This window comes from Stegastes partitus, unplaced genomic scaffold (genome assembly GCF_000690725.1).
Source record: "Stegastes partitus isolate 25-593 unplaced genomic scaffold, Stegastes_partitus-1.0.2 Scaffold1, whole genome shotgun sequence".
In the NCBI taxonomy this organism is placed as follows: Eukaryota; Metazoa; Chordata; class Actinopteri; family Pomacentridae; genus Stegastes; species Stegastes partitus.
Genome location: NW_007577732.1, coordinates 2,608,291 through 2,630,514, shown reverse-complemented (window position 1 = coordinate 2,630,514; position 22,224 = coordinate 2,608,291). Strand labels below are relative to the sequence as shown.

General features: G+C 40.8%; 1 protein-coding gene across 2 annotated transcripts in view; it reads right to left on the bottom strand.

The window, feature by feature from the left end:
- macrod2 (mono-ADP ribosylhydrolase 2) overlaps positions 1–22,224 on the bottom strand; it is a 415,533-nt gene that overhangs the window by 32,093 nt on the left and 361,216 nt on the right. For both annotated transcript variants that reach the window (XM_008306138.1, XM_008306093.1), the window contains exon 9: positions 4,219–4,297. In XM_008306138.1, coding sequence (XP_008304360.1) covers positions 4,219–4,297 — 79 coding nt within the window. The remainder of the gene's footprint in view (positions 1–4,218; positions 4,298–22,224) is intronic.

Below are 22,224 nucleotides of genomic sequence, written 5' to 3'. Positions count from 1 at the left end.
AGAGTGCTATCGATCTGCCCATGTAACTCTTGGAAAGAGGTATTGACCTTTTGATTAAATTCTTGACAAGAAAGTGAAAGAGCTATTCCTTTAGGTTACATTTTCAGTAACATATTGGAATAACTTCTGAGAAATGTTAGGATAAATTTAGATTTGAATTTTGAACAGAACTAGAAGTTCTAACCTTCTAAATTATTAAAAGTAACCATGTCCAGCCAAAACCGAACATGTTGATAAGCAGGTAGTCAGGATATGTATTTGCACATTTTCTACGTGTCTGATTTATGCACAAACGTGAATATTTTCACATATGATGAGCTAAAGCTGAATCCTCATATCTGCTAAAGCTGACTTTGAGACTCTGTGTGCATTTTCTGACAATCACATCCCTAACACACCATGGTCTCCTCATTTCCCTGCCCCAAGGGATAGCCTTGTGAAACCAACACAGACTTCATTTTCACCCCTCACAGGGTTCCTGTAGCCCTTCATATCCTCTGTCAACAAATTACATGTGTGCGATAAAAGCCCTTGCATACCACAGCTCCACTTCTTCCAAAGCAGTGGCTGTGGGGGTTGAGGAGATGCTTTTATAATGGACATTTTGGGGGTAGGCGTGTGTGTGTGGGTTGAGGGGCTGGGAGTATGGAGTGTATTAAGTGCCATGTAAATAAATGTCAATTGGAAAGTCAGTGAAACAGTTGGAGAGAATGCAGCAGCCTCTGCAGATCTGTGGGCTGTGTTAATATTGTCAGCACCGTGGCTGATTGAGGAGAAGAGGAGATGGAGCCCAGCTTGTGGGCAGCCACCCGGATCATATTAGTGGAGGAGTGTACCCAGAATCAATTTCAACATGCTTTTACTCTCTACAACCACAGCTGCCTGACTGCTTCCATGCTCGCAAATAATACGTGCCAAGGCAAGCATGGGGTCAATCACGATGATCAGAATATGTAATAGAATCATGTTATATGATTAATTGCATTGATTGAGCTCTCACGTTAATCAATTAATGGCTGTATTTTATTTCTCTAAAAATACAACCCCAGTACAAACCCGGCTGGCCCTCTTAACCAGATAGGAAGACTGTCACAGCACCTTTGAGATGGGTACAGTGTGGGGCTTTTCAAATAATGAATAGGTCATTATATCACTGGTTATGAGCTCGGTTGCCGAGGTGGGTAATGGATGGAGAATGGCGTTACAGAGGCATAAGCTAGTTGCTGTGCGCATTAGCTTCTTTGTGTATTCGCATATTTCAGTATTTGTGCATTTGAGGGGCCTCTTTGACAGAACTTATGGCTCTAAATGCTCGAAGTGCTCCTTGAGCTGGTGCTACATTAAAGACCTTTGTCTGTTTGTAGGAGTGCCATCGTTACTCAGCAAAAAGCATTGGTGAGTCTGCTCGAACACCAGGCACACACCGGAGTAAAACAAAACCTGGAGTCATTTGTTCTCGTCAGAATTCGATAGTTGACGAGTTGCTGTTTTATATGTATATGCATGTGTGCTGTGGCTGATGTCCCTGTATGCAGGTGTGTGTGGGTATTTTTGTCAGCACAGGCTATTTTTCAGTCGCCTCCTTCTGCAGAGAAGTAACCATATTTTGGCTCTCTCGTAGTGACAGCTTGTGGAAATGCACATTGTAATAAAGCAATTTCCTGTATGCAAATGTCCTGTTTACACATTCCTGCTCCAGTCATTGTCACTTGACAGATTGCTTGAATATGAGGAAAGCAGCTATACGATGAAAAATGAGAGTAGTAAGACTTCAATAAAAAATCTATTGTACCTACTCTAAGCTGTAGACATGCTTAAAACTGATGTCAGAGGAAAGATCCAGAGTTCCACATGACCACACACACATACAAATTACAGAAAGTTCAAGGCCACTATTCACAACAGCTTTATAACAGTGTCCTGACAGAGGAGGTGATGCAGAAGCTCCTCCTTGGAATAATGAGGACAAATGATAGAAAATGGACGAATGAGGTGATGGGAAAATGGCATAGAAACAAAGAGAGGCATAAGTGAAAATAACTGTGGCGAGGGAGAGAGAATGGGGCGGGGAGATGTAACAGAGGCTTATTGAAAGTGAGAGGATGTTGCAGGAGACAGAATGGTCTCAAGCCTCTGTGTGATGCATTCAGTGTTGCCGCAAGATCTACCCGACTGTCTATCTCTAGCAGTGAGGATGATGAGATGTTCTGAAAGTGCTGGAGCACACCTGCAGAGCTAATTCACAGCCTGTGATTCACTACTGCCATTCTGTGCAGGCTAAATGCAAGTCTTTTCACACTACGGGGTTATGCATTACCTACATGGTGCAATCATACCAATCAGCATTTCTTTCTTTAAAGCACACCTTTCCACTACTGTCGAAACCCATCTATGTAGTGTACCCAGTTGGATAAAACACTCTTTCACTCTTTCGTGAGTGTCTAGTCTACGTTCACAGCATAAATAATTGTGTTTTCTTTCAGTTCCTTCCTTATGGAACAATGTGAAGAGCTTTTGTTTTTATAGAGAATGTGGGAAGTGGCTTGAACTTGCACATGAGATGAAAGAACAGAACAGGTATAGGTGAGCATGGTGTAAAGGTGCCTGCCTCACTCCAGACATGACCCTGAATGGAAACGTCACATGTGTTTAGCCATTTGGTCAAAAAAAGAATTAATATCCCCTCCAGCCCACACATACACAGCGCAGTGACAAAGATGGGCCTGACATTAGGGGTCAAAGGACATGTCACAGGCCAGACACTGATGAGAAAAGCACTGGACTCATGGTGCATGCTACGGTAGCCTTCTGGAACGACCCCACATTTAATCAAAAACTGACCTCGGCCTCTCTCATTACCAGCTCATTGCACATTTGTAAACAATAGCTTTTTTTTTTTTAAAGAATTATCTTCTGATAATGTAACTCTAAAAACTTTTCTGATTGCCCTTTGTGACACGCACACACACACACACACACAGACACACACACACACACACACACACACAGACACACACACACACACACACACACACAGACACAAACACACAAACACACACACAGCCTGTTATTTTGTTTTTTTCCCTGTTCCCAGTTATGGAGAGATACAGGGCATTTATCCACTGACAGCACTTTTAAATGGCGAGAGTGATAACTGGAGAACAACAGCTCCAGATTCTCATCTCAAAGCACTAATATGATGAGACGGGTGCTGGGTGCATGGGGGCAGGCAGTATAATTAAGGTCTCTCCTCAGAATGTAATCTTTCAGGGAAGAGCCTGGGCGGGGAGCAGGAGAGATGACGGGAGTGCAGGGAGAACAAAACACTCTCCATCTGGGAGCAGCGAGATGAAGGCCTGAGAGCCGGTATTCCGTTGGGGAGGTGAGGAGGGAAAAGTGAGGTAAATGGGAGGTAATGCTAGGCTGGCGAAGCCAGCCAGCCTCTTTCAGCTCCCCAGCTATTCAACTCAATCCTCTATGGAGCCCCCATCAGAGCTGGTGACTGCTCCTGGTCCCGAAAAAAGATGATGGCATGAAAGGGGGGAGGGAATTGAGAGAGGGACAGAAAAGAGAGTGGGAGTAGAAGATAATGGATGTTTGTTTATTTCACACACAGAATTGAGGAGCAGTAACCAAGGCCGATTAGTGGTTGCTATGCATCCCTGAATTTTTTAGTTCTTGCAGGAGACATTCACTGCTGTGGACCATTGTTTCAGTCAATCAAATCTGACATTAAAGTCTCATATGGAGATCAAGAATTATGTGAAATATCAGCTTGTGATTCACTGACAAGAAGACTAACTATTCCAATCCTATTAAGGCCATATGTACAGAACCTGACACTTGTTTTACACACTGTCAGCATAAATTCTCACTGTTAATCTTCCCAATGGCTGTGCGGGTGAATTGAATTTGTTTACATTTGAAGGTGTCACCCAAGCCTGACAGGTCCTTACATTACTGCTTCCAGCAACAAAATATCTCTTGCTGCAGATGTTTCCTAGGATACACAAGGTTGCAAAGCAATCTTGCTTTACACAGATGGTCAGCTAGGTAAGTGGTGACATAAACTATTATCTGAATCTTGGCAAGTAGGCCTTGGAGTAAGCCAGCACAATAATCATTGATCAATTAGACTCAAAACAGCAAAAGGTAGCAGAGGAAATGCAGTGAATAGTAATGATTTCAGTCCAGTCGATTGGTTGTAAACACACATACCTTGAAACATGACAGACATTTTCTTCTTGTAGATGGCAAAATCAGTCTCGAGGAAGACACAGAAAATGACCCGTGTGATCTATACAGGAAGAAAAGAGATGGAAAAGCAATTAGTGAGAATGCTCATTGCAAAAGGTTTCTTTTGTGAATTACAAGGCAGAAAATTTGAGCGTACGGTGGTGCACTCATTAGCACTGTCACTTCACAGCAACAAGGTTTTGTGTTGGAATCTGCTGGTCAACTGAGACCTTTCTATGTGGTTTTTGCATGTTCTTGTGAGTCTTCTGTATGGGTTTTTCTTCTCTTTTCTTTTTTTTGCTTCGGTCTTTTGGGTGTGCCTTGTAATGGACTACTGACCTGTCCAGGGTACACCCTCCTTTTACCCAATGTCAGCAAAGCCCCACATTATCCTCAGTAGGATAAAGCAGGTAAAACTAAACCAGGCGGACTAAGTCGACAAATTTAGATCTAACGATAGCTGTCCAGAGACAACTTTTAAAGAATATTACAGTACAGTAAGCATGACTGAATGGGTGCTTTGGTTAGAGCATGTGCTGCTGTATTGCACAAAGTGAAATGACACAAATTGAAAACCTGAGACAATAGAAAACTTGGAAATTACAAAAGGAAATGGCAAATTAATTATTCTTGCTCTATTATTAAGGAATATAACAGCATAATTAAATCACATGATATAAATAAATGCAATTTTGAAACCGGAAATGCCATGAAAAGACAATTTCTGAAGTGGAAAACCTTGATATAAAACAAGAGGGTGACTCATTTTATTTCTCAATGTCATGAAAACAACACATAGAATGGATTTTAAACATAGTACTGTAAGGATGCTTTCTAAAATAATGCCAATAACAGTTTCATTTGCCAATGAACTTCTGCTAAAGTACAGTAAGCAACAAAAATATCTGATCAATATTTGCAGCACCAGCTCTCCTAAACTTCTACGCTGCACAATTTGTCAAGTTATTTGTCAGGCAGGTTATTCCAAGCATCTTGGAGAACTTGCCAGAGTTCTTCTGTGGATTTAGGCTGTCTCAGTTGCTTCTGTCTCTTTATGTCTGTCTCTGTGGTGTTCATATCAGGGCTCTGTTAAGCCACACCATCTGCTGCAGAACTTGTGTTCTCCTCACTAAAGATAGTTCTCTGCGACTCTGGCTGAATGTTTGGGGTTGTTGTCAAGTTGTAGAATGACTTTGGAATCAATCAGATGTCTCCCTCATGAAATTGCATGATGGGTAACAGTCTAAAACATTTAACATGCCAAAAACTTTTTCACTCTATACTTTTGTTTCTAAAGTAAGACAGCCAAAAAACTATTTGATAGAGGTCACCGTTAGTCAGTTGTGAATAAGAGGACTACCTTTGGTTTAATTAAACATTGATACAAAGCCATCCACTTGCCCTATCCACTTGCCAGACTGTGATAATGTGTCTAAAAAGAGCCACACACATATCTCAAACAAGACCGCAGAGAAAGAGGTCACCTCTTTCCATTTCACCCTTCTCCAATGGAGTCTTAGATGTGCAGGCATCAGTCACAGTCACAGAGATGCATTACACACCACAGCAGCAGATAATCGCTTGACTGAATAATGGCAATTTTACACAACAGCCATAATGGTAGCTACCCGCCTGCTATCCTCCTCCATGCAGGATAGTGATGTTCTGGGGGAATAAAGGGAGCTCATAGCTTTAGCCCCCCGATCCTAACCCTGGCCAACATAAGAATCCAATTCAAAGAGGCACCCTTCTGGTGCTCATACAGACATATATCTATTAATAGTTTATGATCAGTGCTTTGGAGTAAATGTTAGGAGCTGCATCCAGGATAGTAGCATTTTATTTTGCTCGATGTCTTAGGGGGGGCTTTGTTCATAAAATGTAGACTCGCTCTGTCAACCCCTCAACACTGACAGAAAATAAAAGAGAGCCTGAAGTCCCCTTTGAAGTCGTGGGATGCTGACAAACAGAAAAAGCGATAATATGCCAAGATAGTGCATACCACTGGGTGTTGGAAGGCCACAGGACAGCGGCTCCCCAGGAATTTCCATCACTCTTTTGTGGCACTCCATTCTAAAACTGACTGCCCACTGTGAAACAGGATGAATCATGAATTCATGCTTTGCATCACACAGAAAGGCACATTTGCACACACACAGATACCACTGATAATGATTGCCCTATGCTGTATTTAGTGATAAAGCAAGGGGAAATAATCCTCTGAGCTAAGCGACATATTCGGCTGGAAACAAAAAACTAAATACAAAATTTTAGTATCCATGTCATGTATACTCTCTCCGGTTCTCTCTCGCTTTCAGTGAATCTCTTTGTCTAGTTTCTGTTACAGCATGTCCACATTCTGCACAAGGCTCAGGCAAGTTCTTTTATTCCTCAGATCAGAAACACATTGTATGGTCTTTGACAGATATCAGCCAGACCAGGATGCCAAATGAAACCAGAAACACCACAGAAGAACATTGACATTCTGCCTGTATCTAAACAAACACTGTTGGCCAAGAAATCGCAATAGTGTAAAATGAATCAAATCCAACAGAGAAGGTGATCTGTGACTTATTCTTTGTAGAAGTAAATTCCGCCATACTTTAAAAAGATAGTCCTTTCAAAGTCAACCAGAGACGGCTTATCTCCCGTATGCACACATACCATACTGTATTTTCATAGAAGAAAAATGTTTGAAAAGTTAGAGAGTATATTCTGAAATACCAGTCAGAATCAAGATCACATACACCAGATGTTTTAGTTCTCCTTTTAAGATTATTTTTGTGGGAATTTTATACTTTTATTGGACAGTGACAGGAAGGGTCTGACAAATCGAGAATCCAACCGTTGCTCAGGGCATGTGAACCCTGTGTGTTATGTGCTCCAGCGCCAGATGCACTTCAAAACTCTCCATTCATATTATATGGATTAGCAATGACACACAAAATCATCATCTTTCATATGTGCCATATACCAATGTCTTTTTGCAGGATTAAACAAACAGAAAGACAATAGATGATGCACAATCTGGCATAGCACTATATGAGCGTTATTATTTTGGATGGTGGAACACATAAATTGGTACAACAGGGAAAAAACATACTCTTCTGGCCAATTAGGGTGAAAGTGAGCATGATTTAAATGAGCACTGCAGAGCAGAAAATGTTACTAAATACTTCATTTTAGATTTTCAGTTTTAGAGTGGAGGCCCAATATTTTGTTCTGAGGCTGGGAGGTGTGTGTGTGTGTGTGTGTGTGTGCTAAATGTGCACCCTGCAGTTGCCAAGGTTGAAAAAGTTAATGGAAGACTAATTAGAAAGCTGGGATCACTGCATGCTAACCTGCCCAGTCATTACTCATCCCTGATTGGAGGGCCTCTGTCAAAGGGTGAGCAGAAGATGATTGGCTGCCCTGGTCGCATATGGGAGGGTTGTATTGACAGAAACATATTCTGGACAATAAGGTACAGGACTGTCTAGGGGCCTGATCTGTCACTCTATGAGCTGTACTTACTGGAGACCTAACCAACACAGCAAAACCTAAAAATTCAATGGACTCATATTTTTGTTGTGTGTTTTCATAACAATAATAATAATAATAATAATAATAATAATAATAATAATAATAAACAACTTTAAAATAATTAAAATTATTCTGACATTGTGCATGAGCCTATTAAGATGATTTTCAGGAGAAAATATGAAGCCTTTTAATTAAAAAACCAAAAAACTAAACGGTACTTTGAAATACTTTTGAATTAATTTTTTACATCCCTGATGAGTTTTATAAAATATATGAAAAGCTGAGAAGAACTTGAGCCACTCAGTTCTGTTTTACTACCGTGGTGAGGGCACATTACAATTTCTATTACAACACAAACGATATTATTTACAGCGCAGACACTGTTTGTCAACACTAATATTGTACTGTGAAATACATATTTAATGATGCAGGTTAAAGATGTCATTTCAATTATTTCATATAAATCATCTGCAGAACATGTCGTTCGTCTAGGCTAATCAATTCAAAAGCTATGGCTGTTGTAGTTGTGCTCTGAATATATGATAAGATGAGACCAATTAAAATGATAATGTGCACGGCACGTAAAATGCAGAGAAACAAGATTTGGGAGTGGCCAGCTCTGTCAGTCTGTGGCAGATGCATATGTCACTGTGTTAATGAGCAACATGAAACAATATGAAACTGTCGCTTACTTGTGTCTCTTGTTTCATGAAAATCTGTATGTGATTTTTAATTTGTGTGTATCTGTGGCTCATCATTCTGGTGCAGGGCTCACCAGGTGCCCCAGACTCCTACTGGCTGGCTAACAGATGAGCTGTCATAGCTGGCCACCCATGCCCATAATTACATTGGGGGCACTGCCAGCAGAATCTGACGTGCAGACTCCACACACGTACTTTTGCTACTTGCATTTCCTTCTTGATTCTGTCACAAACAATAATAGGGACAGGTTGCCCTAGCATGTCTGCTCCAGCTGGAGCCCGAACCCAAGGGAGATCTGTGTCTGTGTGTCCTGTGCTGCCTCGTTACTGAGGCACTGGCTGATGCAGAGTCCTGAATGGTTGCATCCAGATGGACAACAGTGACAGGAGACTGACAGACGGTATTATTATCAGCTGAGATAGTTCATTCATTCACTTCAGTTGCGCATGTTCTAGTAGGTTGTATTAAGTAAACACTCGCAGGCACTTGATGGAAAGGAACCTGGGCAGGTCACCAAACCATCACAATGTCTGCACATAATGATCTGTATATATCATACATACACAGAGTAAATATATGTATATTGTGTTTGTTTTGTTTATGATTCACTCATCTCTGACATGACATATGTGACATATGAGTACTGTGTCTGTGATCATACACTGTTACATGTCATTGTTCGAGAGAGATTGAATAATTCCAGCAAATTATTCCTGAGACAGAAATATCTCCCCATAAAACACAGTCTTCTAGCTGCATCATCAAAGCCATAATCAGCGTGCACTCGTCTCCTTTGTTGTCAGAAGCGCTGGATTGGATAGAGGGTTCACTCTGCGGCAGGTGGACCATATCCAGGCTTTATTACTGACGTAATTACACACAGCTGCGTCCCCCTCACCAATGGTACACAGAGCGTGCAGCTTGGAATAGTACAGGAAAACTCAGCTTGGGTCTGACATCCATAGTCAGAGCTGTGTAAACACTCAGCCACACATAAACATTCCTGGATCCTTCATGACCATGACAGCACAACTCCTCGGCTCACATTCTGCTGCTTAAAATCTGTTCGTCACTGTGACATCCCCCGTGTCTTCTCCTTTTACCAAAAGTAGAGATTAGGTTGGTGGCGGGGCTGACAGCGACAGCCAGGCACTGGCACCGGCTCAGGTGAGGCTGTGAGCGGCCCCTCCATTTGACTTTGATTGACCTCTCTGCCGAGAGCTTCGGCTCCACCTGCAGCAAGCTGGTGAATTATCATTTCAAAGAAGTGCCCAGAAAAGGTTATCCCTTTGAACAAAACGCCTCTATCCATACATCAAAGGACGAGTCTGACATTGGACTTTGAGAAGGCTTGGTTACAACCAAAGCTCGGAGGAAAGTGCTGAGCTAAAATCCTTACTTCTCGAAGCCTGTCGACATTAGAGGCCCACTATATCACGATAAAGGCAATAGGATAGTCAATGGAGTCAGCTTCATATTGCAATACAGACTGCAGATTTTGATAAATGCTTATGTACACAATTATGCATGAGTGCTCAGCACAGTGTGACTAAACAGAAGTGATAACATTCTGGTAAGCTGCCTGGTTATTTCATCAGTGTAAAACATCACCACGCTGCTTCTTAGGCCGTGTGCAGAACAGAATATAAAACATTTTGACAGGAAAATGCTGTCTTGCTAGATTTGGAAAATTCCATAAGATAATATATCAGCAATTTGTATGTTAATTCAACAAATGCTGCATGTGCCTCACATATTTTACACATTAGAGCTGAACAAATAGATCCTACTGTATTATTCAGGCTTCACTGCTGCATGGCACTGTAGACGAAAATTGGAGTACAGCATGCTTGAGGCATCTAGCATTTTAGCTCACATTTTCAAAAATTGTTCTCTCAAACTGAAAGAGACAGCATTTGACTTTCACAGGCTTTGAGCCGTTCCTGCCAACTCCTGCTGCCAGCAGCAGAAGCGTTGTGCTATCTGATTTAAAAAAAAAAAAAAAAAAAAGGGCAGACACAATTTCAGCAGGAAAACCTCGCAATTCACCCTGTGTATTTATTTTATATTACTTTAATATATAATCTTTCTGAAAGAGAAGGGCAGGCTTTATGGATTTTAAATTTCCCAGTATGTTTTGCCAATAAGAACAACAAACACAACAGCCGAAATGTTCTAAAGTGGCTGCTTTAATTCAGCTTTGTTCCTCTGAAGTGAAGAAAAATGTCAATACTTCAGACAGGAACAGTGAGTGACATTGCCTGGCTCCAACTAAATGTTTAGTAGTACATAACCGATGACAGTAATGAAAATCCTTCCTGACCAACAAGAGGACTTGTAATTACCATGGAGAGAATCTAAGGGAAAAGTCAATCCCACCAGAGCTTTCTGGTTCACAACACTATAACATCGCTTTGGCATGTGACTGATGGTGCAACGGGCTCCACTGACAAATTTGTCAATTAATATGGATGGTCAAATAATTATAATGATGGAATACTTGTGTTGAGTCTACAGGGAATAGTGAGTGTGTGAAGGAGAAGGATTGGGCCATTTTCTAATCATAAAGATGAGAGGTAGTGCAGCTGCGGACGAGGTCAGAGGGGAATGATGAAGGAAGGACTAATGTGGGGCCTGTATCTATGATCCATGGCTGCATTGGTAATGATCTGACCTCTGGACAGCCACCGGCCTGTAACAACCTCTGCTGATGAGGCATGTGTGTCTAAAAGAAGGTGGATAACCTGTTCAAATGTACAAGAAATTTATGAGGTCCAACTTAGCGTTGAAGTTAAAAAAAGATTTGGTGTATTTTTTCATCTTGTGTAGAGTCAGAAAAAAACATTTTCTTTTTTATTTTATGTCTCTGGGAGTATTTCAAAACCACAAATGAATTGAATGCAGATCTTAATAAACTCATCCTTCAACATCTCAATTAGTAGATGTCTGTAATGTGAAAAACAAATTCTTTTAAAAAGTCCAGAAGTATCAGAACTCAGTTTCCCGAGGAATGAAGTGTTTCCTTTAATCTTGCTGTATCTTCAAATAGATATCCAGTACCTGAGGTTTGCTGCTGTCGACTTTCACCTTCCTTCAAACTGCATGAAGAGACGACAGAAAGTCACGGAAGTTTGTCTGGCTCTTGTTAAAGGTATTCTGCAGAGTTTTCAACTTGCATAATTGTGTTTACGTTCAACTTCTCTCATCAAAAATGCATTGTTTGTCTCCACAAAAGGAAAACATGTGGAATGCATTTCCGACCTCACGAGTTTGTTGTTTGAATGTTCTGAAGGTCCTTTTCTGCTTTTCTTTTGCTTCACTGCTGGGTTTTACTGCCAACCAACTGTTAATATACATTATGTACACACATGTCACCACATGCAACAGTGGTCAAGACCTTCACAGGACACAAGTGGGAAAAAAGTAGAACTTTTCTTAAACTGAAATAAGTCTTAAAAAGTAATGTACCATGTATCATAAAAATGAATTCTAGTCAGAGCTGTCAGCATACATATATGCCACTGCCTTACAATATTTTTATTTGTTAGGATTTCTGTCTCAATATGAGTTCAACCCTCCCTATGAGCTCCTTTAAAGCAATGACTAACCTTTCACATCTTTGTTGTGGTTCAAATTCCCATACTGACCACCAACAGGCAGTATTACATGTGAAGTTGAAGGACTGGTTGAGTCAGGCTCGCCAGGATCATGCAGAGGTCATGTTGCTTAGTTGTCAAATCCACTAATATTTTCATTTTCCTGTTTCTATTTAGTCAATACATGCTGAGTCTCTAGGAAGAGGACTGTAACAGCCAACTCAGCCCTCTCTGAGGGAGGCTGCTGTGTGCGGCCAGGTATAGCCATCCTGTAAACTCGAGCCAGTACGCCGAGCTCATGTTGATGAAGTCATAGCACAGTGTGTGTTTCTTGTCAGATAGAAGCAGTTTCCACACAACAAGTGCGAACCCTAGTAGGTCCAGAAGCAGAGACTATCGGGAAAACACAGTCTTAAACAAATGAAATCCACTAATGCGCGCTAGGAAAACAATACAAAAATCTCATTTCTGTTACTCAGATAAATCATTTTGGAGGCCATCCCTCAAGTGTATGCAGGATTTGCAGCAGTCAATGTGTGGCTCCGAGTGGTTGTTTGGCATGTCCGGCTTCTCCTTTTCAGCTGCATGTTTGCCCTGTCTGGGCCTGACTGGTTCTGGGGGGGTTTCCTTGGAGGAAATATGCGGTGTGATCCAGCCAGGTCCTCTCTACTTTGAGTATTATACAAAAGCTGCCAGATGAATGGGAATCCAATCACAGCTCCCCAAGGCAAAATTCCCTGAACTGCATACAAGCTTGGATTTGGCTGTCATGAACTTTACATAAAGACCACAGGGGCCACACGGAGGAGGCATGGAGGAGGCACTGGTGATTTGTAATTTATCTAACAAACATATCCGCATTTCTTAAGGAGAGCGGATGTACTAAAGCTGCTAACAGACTGTGTCTTCATCCTGTGCATTCTTATTAACCGTGCTCTCCAGCCTTGTAACCCAGTCAGTACTTGAACATGATGATGCACATGAGTGAGGGAGTGTGTGGGCTGCACTATCCCTTGCTACATGGAAATGCTAATAATTTTTTCGGTTCTCTAAGGTTTTACCCACATGTGGAGCTTTTTCTTTCCTGTGGATCTTAATGCCATGGGGTCAAAAGGAACACTCATTAGAAAGTACTCTGCTTCACATACACTTTCTTCTAGCCAAAGCTATTACCCCCGTGTTACTTTTATAACAGAGTCCATACAAGATGCCAACACAATGTTGAGGCAGAAATATGAAAATTATTTTTCTTTTGTTCCTACATATCCACTGTCTGCATTAGAGCTGGCTGAACTCTCAAAGAAAAGGTTCATTAAAGCCCTTTTTGCTCTAACATCTAACCAGCGACACAGTCTGAGTAGTACTGAATACTTGGTTATTTAATCTCAAGTTTGGAAATGGACTTGTTTTTTCTGTCTGCCATTTGCCACCCATTTAGAGACAAATTCAAAATCTAAACCCTTTCATTATAGTACTCATCTCACAGTGTATGCCAAAAAAAAAGAAGATGAACAAATACCTGTGATATTTTAAACAGAAAATGTAAATTAATATGTGTTACCATGAAAAGTGGATCCTTTTCACATTAAAATGCCACAACGGCCACTGTGAGGCTATGGCAGATTTACACACTGCTGAACAGAACATGGGATGAGGGAACGGCAGGAAATAAAAAACTGATCCTGAGAGCAGTACCATATGGCCGTGTGGGCGACATCAAACAGGAAAGAAAAGTCTGAGAGCAGAGGTGCTGTTTGACATGACTTACAAAGTGAAATGAAGATCTGATCTGGACTTTGTCAGATGCATGGAGCAAATTTACAACCTCTCCTTCGACGTGAATTGTAGAGAGTATATTTTGTTACAGTGACAGCCTGGCAGAAGGTAAAATGCTTATTGAGGGGCCAGCAGATTAGGATTACCACAGAAGTAGAGAAAATAGTTAAACATTACGAGAAGCATAAATCATTAATAAATAGAGACAACATGAGAGAATATTTGCTTGAGACTAGAGCATGTTGAAAGGCAGTTAACGCTACTCAGCTGGAGAGTAAATGCAGCAAAGTCATGTCAGAAACCAAAGTAGATACATATGTTGATGTTTGGTTGTAAATAAAATACAGTTCTCACGGAAAGAGCAGTCACAGTCTGTGATTAGGCTCAAAATTTCTGGTTTTGCTTTTCTCTGTGTCGCTGTAATTGGCAGCAGCAGACTGATAGGAGGTGCCTGAAGGTGTTTGCTCTAGAGATGGGAGGCTGATTAGATATTGTACATGTAAGTGGCTCACAAGGTTTATAGCAGGTTAATCAACTAAAGCAGAGTTAAACCACGGAGATTTGTGTAAATGACTGTCACCCACTGATGTCGTTCTTTTGTCGATGAAAAACAGCTGTGTAATCGTAGATCTAGTCGCTCAAAGGCCCAGTTATGGGCTGTTATATTATGACACAATGGTTACCTTTACAGCTGGCCCTAACACGCACATCTCACATCTGGATATCTGGACTACATTAATAGTAAAGCTGAGATAAAAACGAGTCTATCGCAGCATACACCATGAAATGTGATATATCTTTGCTTCAGATAAATTGCTGAGGGCAGATTACATCTCAAAACTGCAGTGTGGTTGAACAAACTGAACATTAGCCTCAGTTATTGCTTAAGAAGTGTCCTGCTTTACAATGTATTCTGAAGACAAGAGACCTCTGTAAGGGAAGATATTGGGTATTTAAATAACAAAACAACTGGACACATATAATATTTTGTCTTTATGTCCTATATACTTCTTACCCGTCTGTAAGCTTCCCTCTGACCTGCTTGATTTACATGAGAAACTACAATTGTGCTTGAGCTTTTGGCATTTATATTTATGTGTAATTGTAATGTGTCACTGGCAGCCTCGGGATCACGCATCATCTCATTCTGAATCTGATTTGCAGCTTCCTTGCTCTATCCAATTATTTTCTGATTACAATTTTGGTGCTGATGCAGGTGCAACAAAGATCAAAAATGTAACTTTGGAAAGATCATCTAGATCAGGATTAGGATTTGTAGGAAGAAGACTTCTAATTATTCGAGCCCTGCTATGCGAGCAGTTTCATTATAAGACCGTTTGTTAAAAGAAGTTCAGAGTGCTGTCAAGCTGAATTCCTAACTACTCATAAAAGAAGACCAATAGCTTTTAAAAGCTGCTGAGAACAATGTGAAAAAAACACTAATAAGAACAAAACATCCTGCTCAACTACGTGACCTTAAATTTAGAAGACTTTAAGACAAAATGCAGGGAGAAGAAAGGCTTAAAACTAATTTTTTGAATAAATCTGGTGAGGTTTTGTCATCATCTATAGCCTCACAGAGTCATAACAGCACAGTGGGGGGAGGGGGGGAGGTAATTCTCCCCCGTCTCCCTGATTTGCATGATTTCCCTCAGAGAGTAATATATCTATATTAGCGTCAGTGTCCTTATGCGTGTTTGCGTGCTGTGCTGCACCTCAGGGCGGACCAACATACTTTTAACCCACAAGGCCACTTAAGAGAAAGACGGGGTCTTTTTTGCCTTTGTGTGAATGAATATACTTGATCCTACACTTATATACAAAGATTATATAGTAATTTATATGTACATGCATAAATTGTACCTCTGGATATAGAGTAATAAAGGAAAATGCACATAAAGCACCTACATACTGTATGTAAATGTGCATCCAGGTTTGTAGTAATAAGCCAACAGAAAAAAACTGAGACAAAATTCAGTCTGACTGATCAGAGAGTTTGAAAGTGTGGACTGTTACTAAAATAGGTTGCACAGTGTCTTTCAAACACCAATCCACAACAAATGCAGCAGTCAAAAGACCCCCTGAGTAATAATAAAATTGCTAAAGTGGGTCTAATTAGCATGGTTAGTGGAAGAAAGCTCTGTGCTCAACTCTTGAATATGAATCAAACCATTTCACTTGTTGGCTGATCAAATAAAAGCTTCTAAAATGTAAATATATCCAATGACTTGTTGACTTAAGTGGGATACCTGTGGGCTAATATGAAATAAACAAACAAGGAAATGTGAGCAGCTGTATACTTGCACTGACAATATTAACCAGCATTGTTAGACTCAACATAATTTGTGCCATGTTGGGGGTTGCCAAGAGGATCATGCTTAAACTACACAATGACCTTGCACTGTCAGCAAGGTATTTTTTATTTGAGGGAAAAGAGCTGTGGAGCAGATGATGCTTTATTTCTTTGTGGCAAACAATTTAGCTCAAGGTGTTGAGCTGGTCAGTGTCACGCATGATGGACGTTCACACAACACGGATAAACTGACTAGTGTTTCCAGCTTCCTAACTCTCCTCCGGCTATCTCCAACTATCCCAAGGAAGTCTCCAATCGATAGAGTGTCTGTTTTGGTCTTGCTGTCGCTTAGAAAATCAATGACCTCCCCATTTCTAGCTAACGGTTTTCCACACTGTCTCTTGTAATCTTCCCTGAACTTGAGTGGAACCACAGCGAGAGCTAGTTGTCTCACGGCCCCATACCTCAGAAACTATCCACAAGAGATGGGCGACACTTTGTTAATGCAACAACTGTGCAACTGTGTAACATGGGGCACAGAGTGCTGCTATAATTAATTATGCTAATCCAACATCACTTTATATGTGCACTTAGAAAAAGACAAACAAGGATAAGTAGGAGAAGAAAACACACTGCAGAAAGGGTATGATGAATGAGCAGGCTCACTAAGTGACTAATACCAGGGGATAAGAGAGAGTATTTCCCTCCTATTGTTAATACTTTAATAAACAAGGACGTCCACTGCTTCCAAAGTAATACATCCAGTCTAGGTACTAATTAATGTTCCTGATAAATACAGACCGTTAAAGAAGTGTCGAGGGACTAATTAGATCAATGCAAGACGACTCGCTAAGCATGCAGTGATATCACATGGGACTATGGAGTAAAGAGGGAGAGCACCCACTCTGTCATGTGGCGGAGACCCAGCTGGTTCAGTCTTAAGGAAATCCTCCCTGCTCCATCAAGAGGAAACCACGGGCTAACATAATACCTCGAGATTCAGAGGTAACAACCGGCAGATAAACTGGGAGCAAAATAATGAAATGTGATTGGTCCTTACATGGCAAATGACCACTTAAAACAAGCATCTGAGCTGTAAAGACCAGTGGGGACGAAGCCGTTGAGGGAGTGAAGAAGACGTCAGGGCGGTGTGTTGGGACAGACCAGCCTCCGGTAAGCCCGTCTTAACCACACCTCTAACCAGGTCCAGGTGGACTCTTTCACTTTCTCATCACCGCCTCATCCTCAGAAGTGGGTCAACCCAGCACCACAGAGGGTAAAAACTCTTGAGATACTGAATGTAATGCAATCGGCAAAGTGGCTGCTCTGCTTCATGATGTAAAACGGCATCGGCAAAGACTGCTAAAATGAATCTTTTAAGTCTTAACATACTCCATGCAGACATCTCAAGGAGGACATGGAGGAATAAATCCCATACTGACCCTGTGACCTCTGGAAGCGCACTCCTATATTACCATTCTGCATGCCTGTGCTATGACCTTTTCAAATCCCTCTTTAAAGGTTGCGTGTTCCTGTGTCTGTGGGCTGCGCGGGCTCTGCAGGGGAAGTCGGCTGAGTGAGCGCACGTTGCCTCTCCACGGAGTGACCTACAAAGCTATTGTATTAAAAGAACCATATTTATCACCGCTCTCCACACCACTCTGTTCTACCTGCTGCACGGAGAACATAACCCTTCCTCAAACTCAAGTGCTCCTCCACTCAGCACTTTGAAAAGCTTTTTAGGCACGATTGGTTAGAGGGATCTCGGAAAAGGAACCGTACCGCTTGGCTGCACTGAGAGGTGAAAATGGTATTCAGGAGCCACTGAAAGTTTAATCAGTCTGTGATATGTCTGCGCTTGGACGTATGAAACGCAAGGCTGGGCGAAGGCCAAGACTGGTCACTGATTACAATGGGACTGTGTCAGTTTTTTTGAACTCTCACTGTTCATTATCCTTACATTAATAATTATCTCTAATATTAAGGGATATAACTCTAGATTCTCCACAGCCGGCACATATCTATTGGATTTAATGTAGTATGATAGAAATTCTTTATCAAAATTGTTTCATCTAGCACAAATGGCAACTCTTTGCTCTAGAAGTACATGCGTTAAAGAAGTACTGACAAAGTGCTGACAGCAAGGTTGTTTAAGTCAGGCAGAAGGTGTGGGTATGAAATGCTAGTAACATCTATGTCTAAGCTAAGAGCTTTCAGCCTCCAGATTTCTTCATTCAAGATTTCAGACAACTACTGCTGAGAAGGTGGCAGATGATAAATGGCTCCCGACAAGGATGGAAATCAGAGACAACAATGATCTGGTAACCAAACAGACTAGAACAGTGGTGGAGTGTAACTCAGTTTATTTACTCAAGTGCTGCTCTTGGGAAAAAAAAGGTTCTTAAACAGCTCTCTGGTTCCCAAAGGGTCTTCAACAATGAAGAACCTCCATTTATGGGATAGTTCTTCACATAATTTATATGGCTCTTTAAAATACTAAAGGTTCTTCACAGTAATTGGAGTTATTTGGTTTGTTGGCAGGTTTAAGTTAGTTTAAAATAAAGCTCAACTAACACTTTTATTATCGATTTATCATTTGGTCTATAGAACATTAGAAAAGAGCGACACAAAAGCCATCACAATTTTTGTGTAAGTACGATACTTTATTTGTGTATTTTCTTTTTATGATACTTTCTGCTTCTACTTCACTAAAATATTCTAAATCTAACTTCAATAAAGTCATCTGACACTTCGAGTTATTAGTTCATCTATTTTTGCACACAAGAAATATAACGAGTTTATAAATTCTATATTTTTTTGTTAAACTTTCCAAAAGCTTGTACAGCTAGAACAAATAGTTAATTAATCAGGTAACTGACTGACAGAAATTAATTGGCATTTATTTTTGCTAATTGTCATCCTTCATGAAATAGCATTTAATGGTTCAAGCTTCACAAACTGTTGAGATAATCAATAGTTGCAGCTGGATTCATAATAGTTCAACTCAACCAACTACAGTAGTAAAATCCTGCTCTTGCATTAATGCATGAAAAACAATATAGAGAATATATAAGTATAACAACCACAGGATACATTCTTCTGCCCTGAATACTTTTACTTTTCATACATTTTAACAGATTTTTTTTTTACAGTGCAATATCAGTACTTTCACTTAAGTAAAGGATCTGAATACCTTCTCCATGACTGGACTAAATTATTTCTCTCATGTGTGTGGTGATCATTCCAAGTAGCACCTCTACTGTCAGCCCTCAGGCCAATTTCCTGGTGTGCTGTGAATTATGGTTGCCTGCCAGTTTTGGTTGCAGTGCAACAGATCCTCTGTCCACTTTCCTACATTCCTTCAAAGAACAGAAATTTATATAAGCAAATCACACAAAATAAATGTTGTAGCGTAGCTGACCCCAGAAAAACCATACCATTTTAGATAGTTCTGGTTTAGCAACACAACAAAACAATTAGCTGGAAACAGTCTGTACAAAAAGTAAAAAAAAAAAAAAAAAAGCCCAAGGCAAACAGAGCCACCAGTTCCCCATAATTCCTCCAATAATCTAATTAAGATACTTACTGGAAACATGGCAAGCTAATGAGAGGGCTACGACACATTTGTACTCCAAACACTCTCTCGCTTTATCTTTGTGTGCTGGGGAAATGGAATTATTTCCACAAATGCATCTCCAGTCTGATACCCTTTTCTCTCCTGGAATGGTTTTGTTTTGCTTGCCCTATCTCATCTGCTCATCTCCACTCCAATCTTATTGTTAATTCTTGCAAGACGGAGACACAATGTAATTCTGCTTTAATGATTAAAAATAGAGGTTTCTAGAAAACTTAAGTAGGTTAAATAAACAGTGGAACTCCGACAGGCGCAAAATAACGGCAGCATAGTTCTTTATCTGATATTTATAGCTCAGAGTAACAGTGGTGTGCTGCGATACGTTTCTCTCCACAGGGATGCGGTTGTGGCTCTGTACTGACATAGAGTGTATCAGCGTCCTACTGTCTTTACAAACTAAACGTACAGAGGTTCATGTTGACAATAGTTAACTCACAGTGGTAACATGCTGTCCTGTGCACCGAAATTAAATCTTTAATTCATGTGCAGTCTCTGTGTTGGGTCGTCAGTTTGTTTTGGCCGATGGCCAAAGGCGTTGATACGGAGGTGTGAGATGGTTGGGTGGGTTAGGCACATTTAAAAATCAGTGCAGATGGCAGGATGTGAGATTTTCAAATTCAGACTTTACATCCTGCTTCGGGGTGCCCGCAGGTCGACGGGGTCAACAGACAGATTTGCCGCTGCAGCCCATGCTGCTCACACAGGAAGAGAGCAGGTCACTCTTTTATCACCAAGACATATTGAAAAAGCAGCTGAGAAGAGATCACAGCAGCACAGGGGGAACGCAGACCCGAGAGGTATATCTCTCCTGCTTTCACTTACCAAGATAAGGCGCCAAGTCTGACAGCACTTTCATTTCTGCCACTTGCTTATTTCATTTGATTGAGCTTTAATGGGTTTTTGTGGATAACATCCCTTTGTTTTTCACAGTACTTTTTCTAATTATGATTCAGTATGACATATTGAAATCTTCTTGTTTTTGTAGTGCGGGTCTATTGAAAAATGAAACTGAGTTTTTGTGAACAAGAGGGCAGCCATCAGGAAGGAATTTATTTTCTCATTGATCTTCAAAACTACAATCACAATGTCTTATTCTTGCTCTGTGCTGCTCAGCAGAGATTCAACAATCTTTGTTTTACTTAGAAAATTCACTCTAAAGAAGTAAAACAGCCAACAAAACAAACAAAGCTGACAAAGAAGTGGGCGAGGTGGTGTAAAAGCAGGGCAAAAGTGACCTCTATCATGTTATATATGGCACACACTGTAGGGAGCTGCATGTGTAGTCTGAGCATTGAGGGAGAAAGAAACCTGACTTATCATCACCACAAGAATGCATTAGCACTGAGGCAGTACATAGAATGATAACACAAATTTACATTTTTTTTTTACCCACTGAAATTCATCGTTCCTCAATGGTATGCTATAATTGGCATGCTTTAGTAATCGTGGCGACTGTATGAATATAAATGAACAACACTACCATAGGATATACTATATTTCAAATCAGCAGGCACATCTATCTTTCGGCACACCCCAATTAAGTCTGACATTCTACAGCTTTAAGCAGTCAGTGTGTGTTTATGAATATGTATTCCTTTACGGTGTCAATTAGGCATTGGATAAACGTCCATGATATGCTTTTCACGAGCTTAAGTGTAGTCAAACTAATTCTAATTAGCTGGTTTATATGAGAGGCTCAGATTCAGTGTAAAGAGCTGCTGATGTCCCATCGGCACAGGACCAGAGCCCATATGTGAGACTGTGTATGTTTTGTGGAATAATAAATCGTCTCACATGTTTTACACTTTGGAGTTGTTCAGCTTTACCGCTTAGCGGACTGGCTTGCCAACATTCCCGGGAGAAAAATCACACATCTGTAACACATTTAGAAAGTCGATGGTTGATGTGCTTTGGACAGTGTCGTTAAAACATCCCAGGTTATGGCCTGTTATAAGAATGCCCAGCTATCCAGGTGTCAGGAGACATTTACTAGACTCCTAGAGGCTTTGAGAGGGAAAAGAGGATTTGGAAGTTTCATGAAAAGACAAAAAAAAAAAAAAAAAAAAATGGGCATGAAAACCTCTCCACCTAAAACTGCAGGAAAGCTTCCAGAATAAGGATTAGGGTTCAACTTCCATCTGTGTGACGGACAGATGAGTACTTAGCACAGAATTATAATCCGTTAAAAGCTAATAAAAGCACCATCATGCTGTTTCAGCACTAGGTGAGCCAGGCTGGGCTGATGCCGGCTCTTTCCCTCTGATTGGCTGTTGGCTGATGAGCGGTAGACATCATATCTACAGCACCAGTCCCCACAACAGCCTCAGGCTTAAGGAGTCAGAGGTCAGACCGGGGATCACATCAATCACGCATCCACTGTGAATCCTACATGGTCTAATTTGGTAACTAATTTATCTGGGATGGGCTCCAACCTCCTATCAGTTCATGGATGTTACACAGGTCTT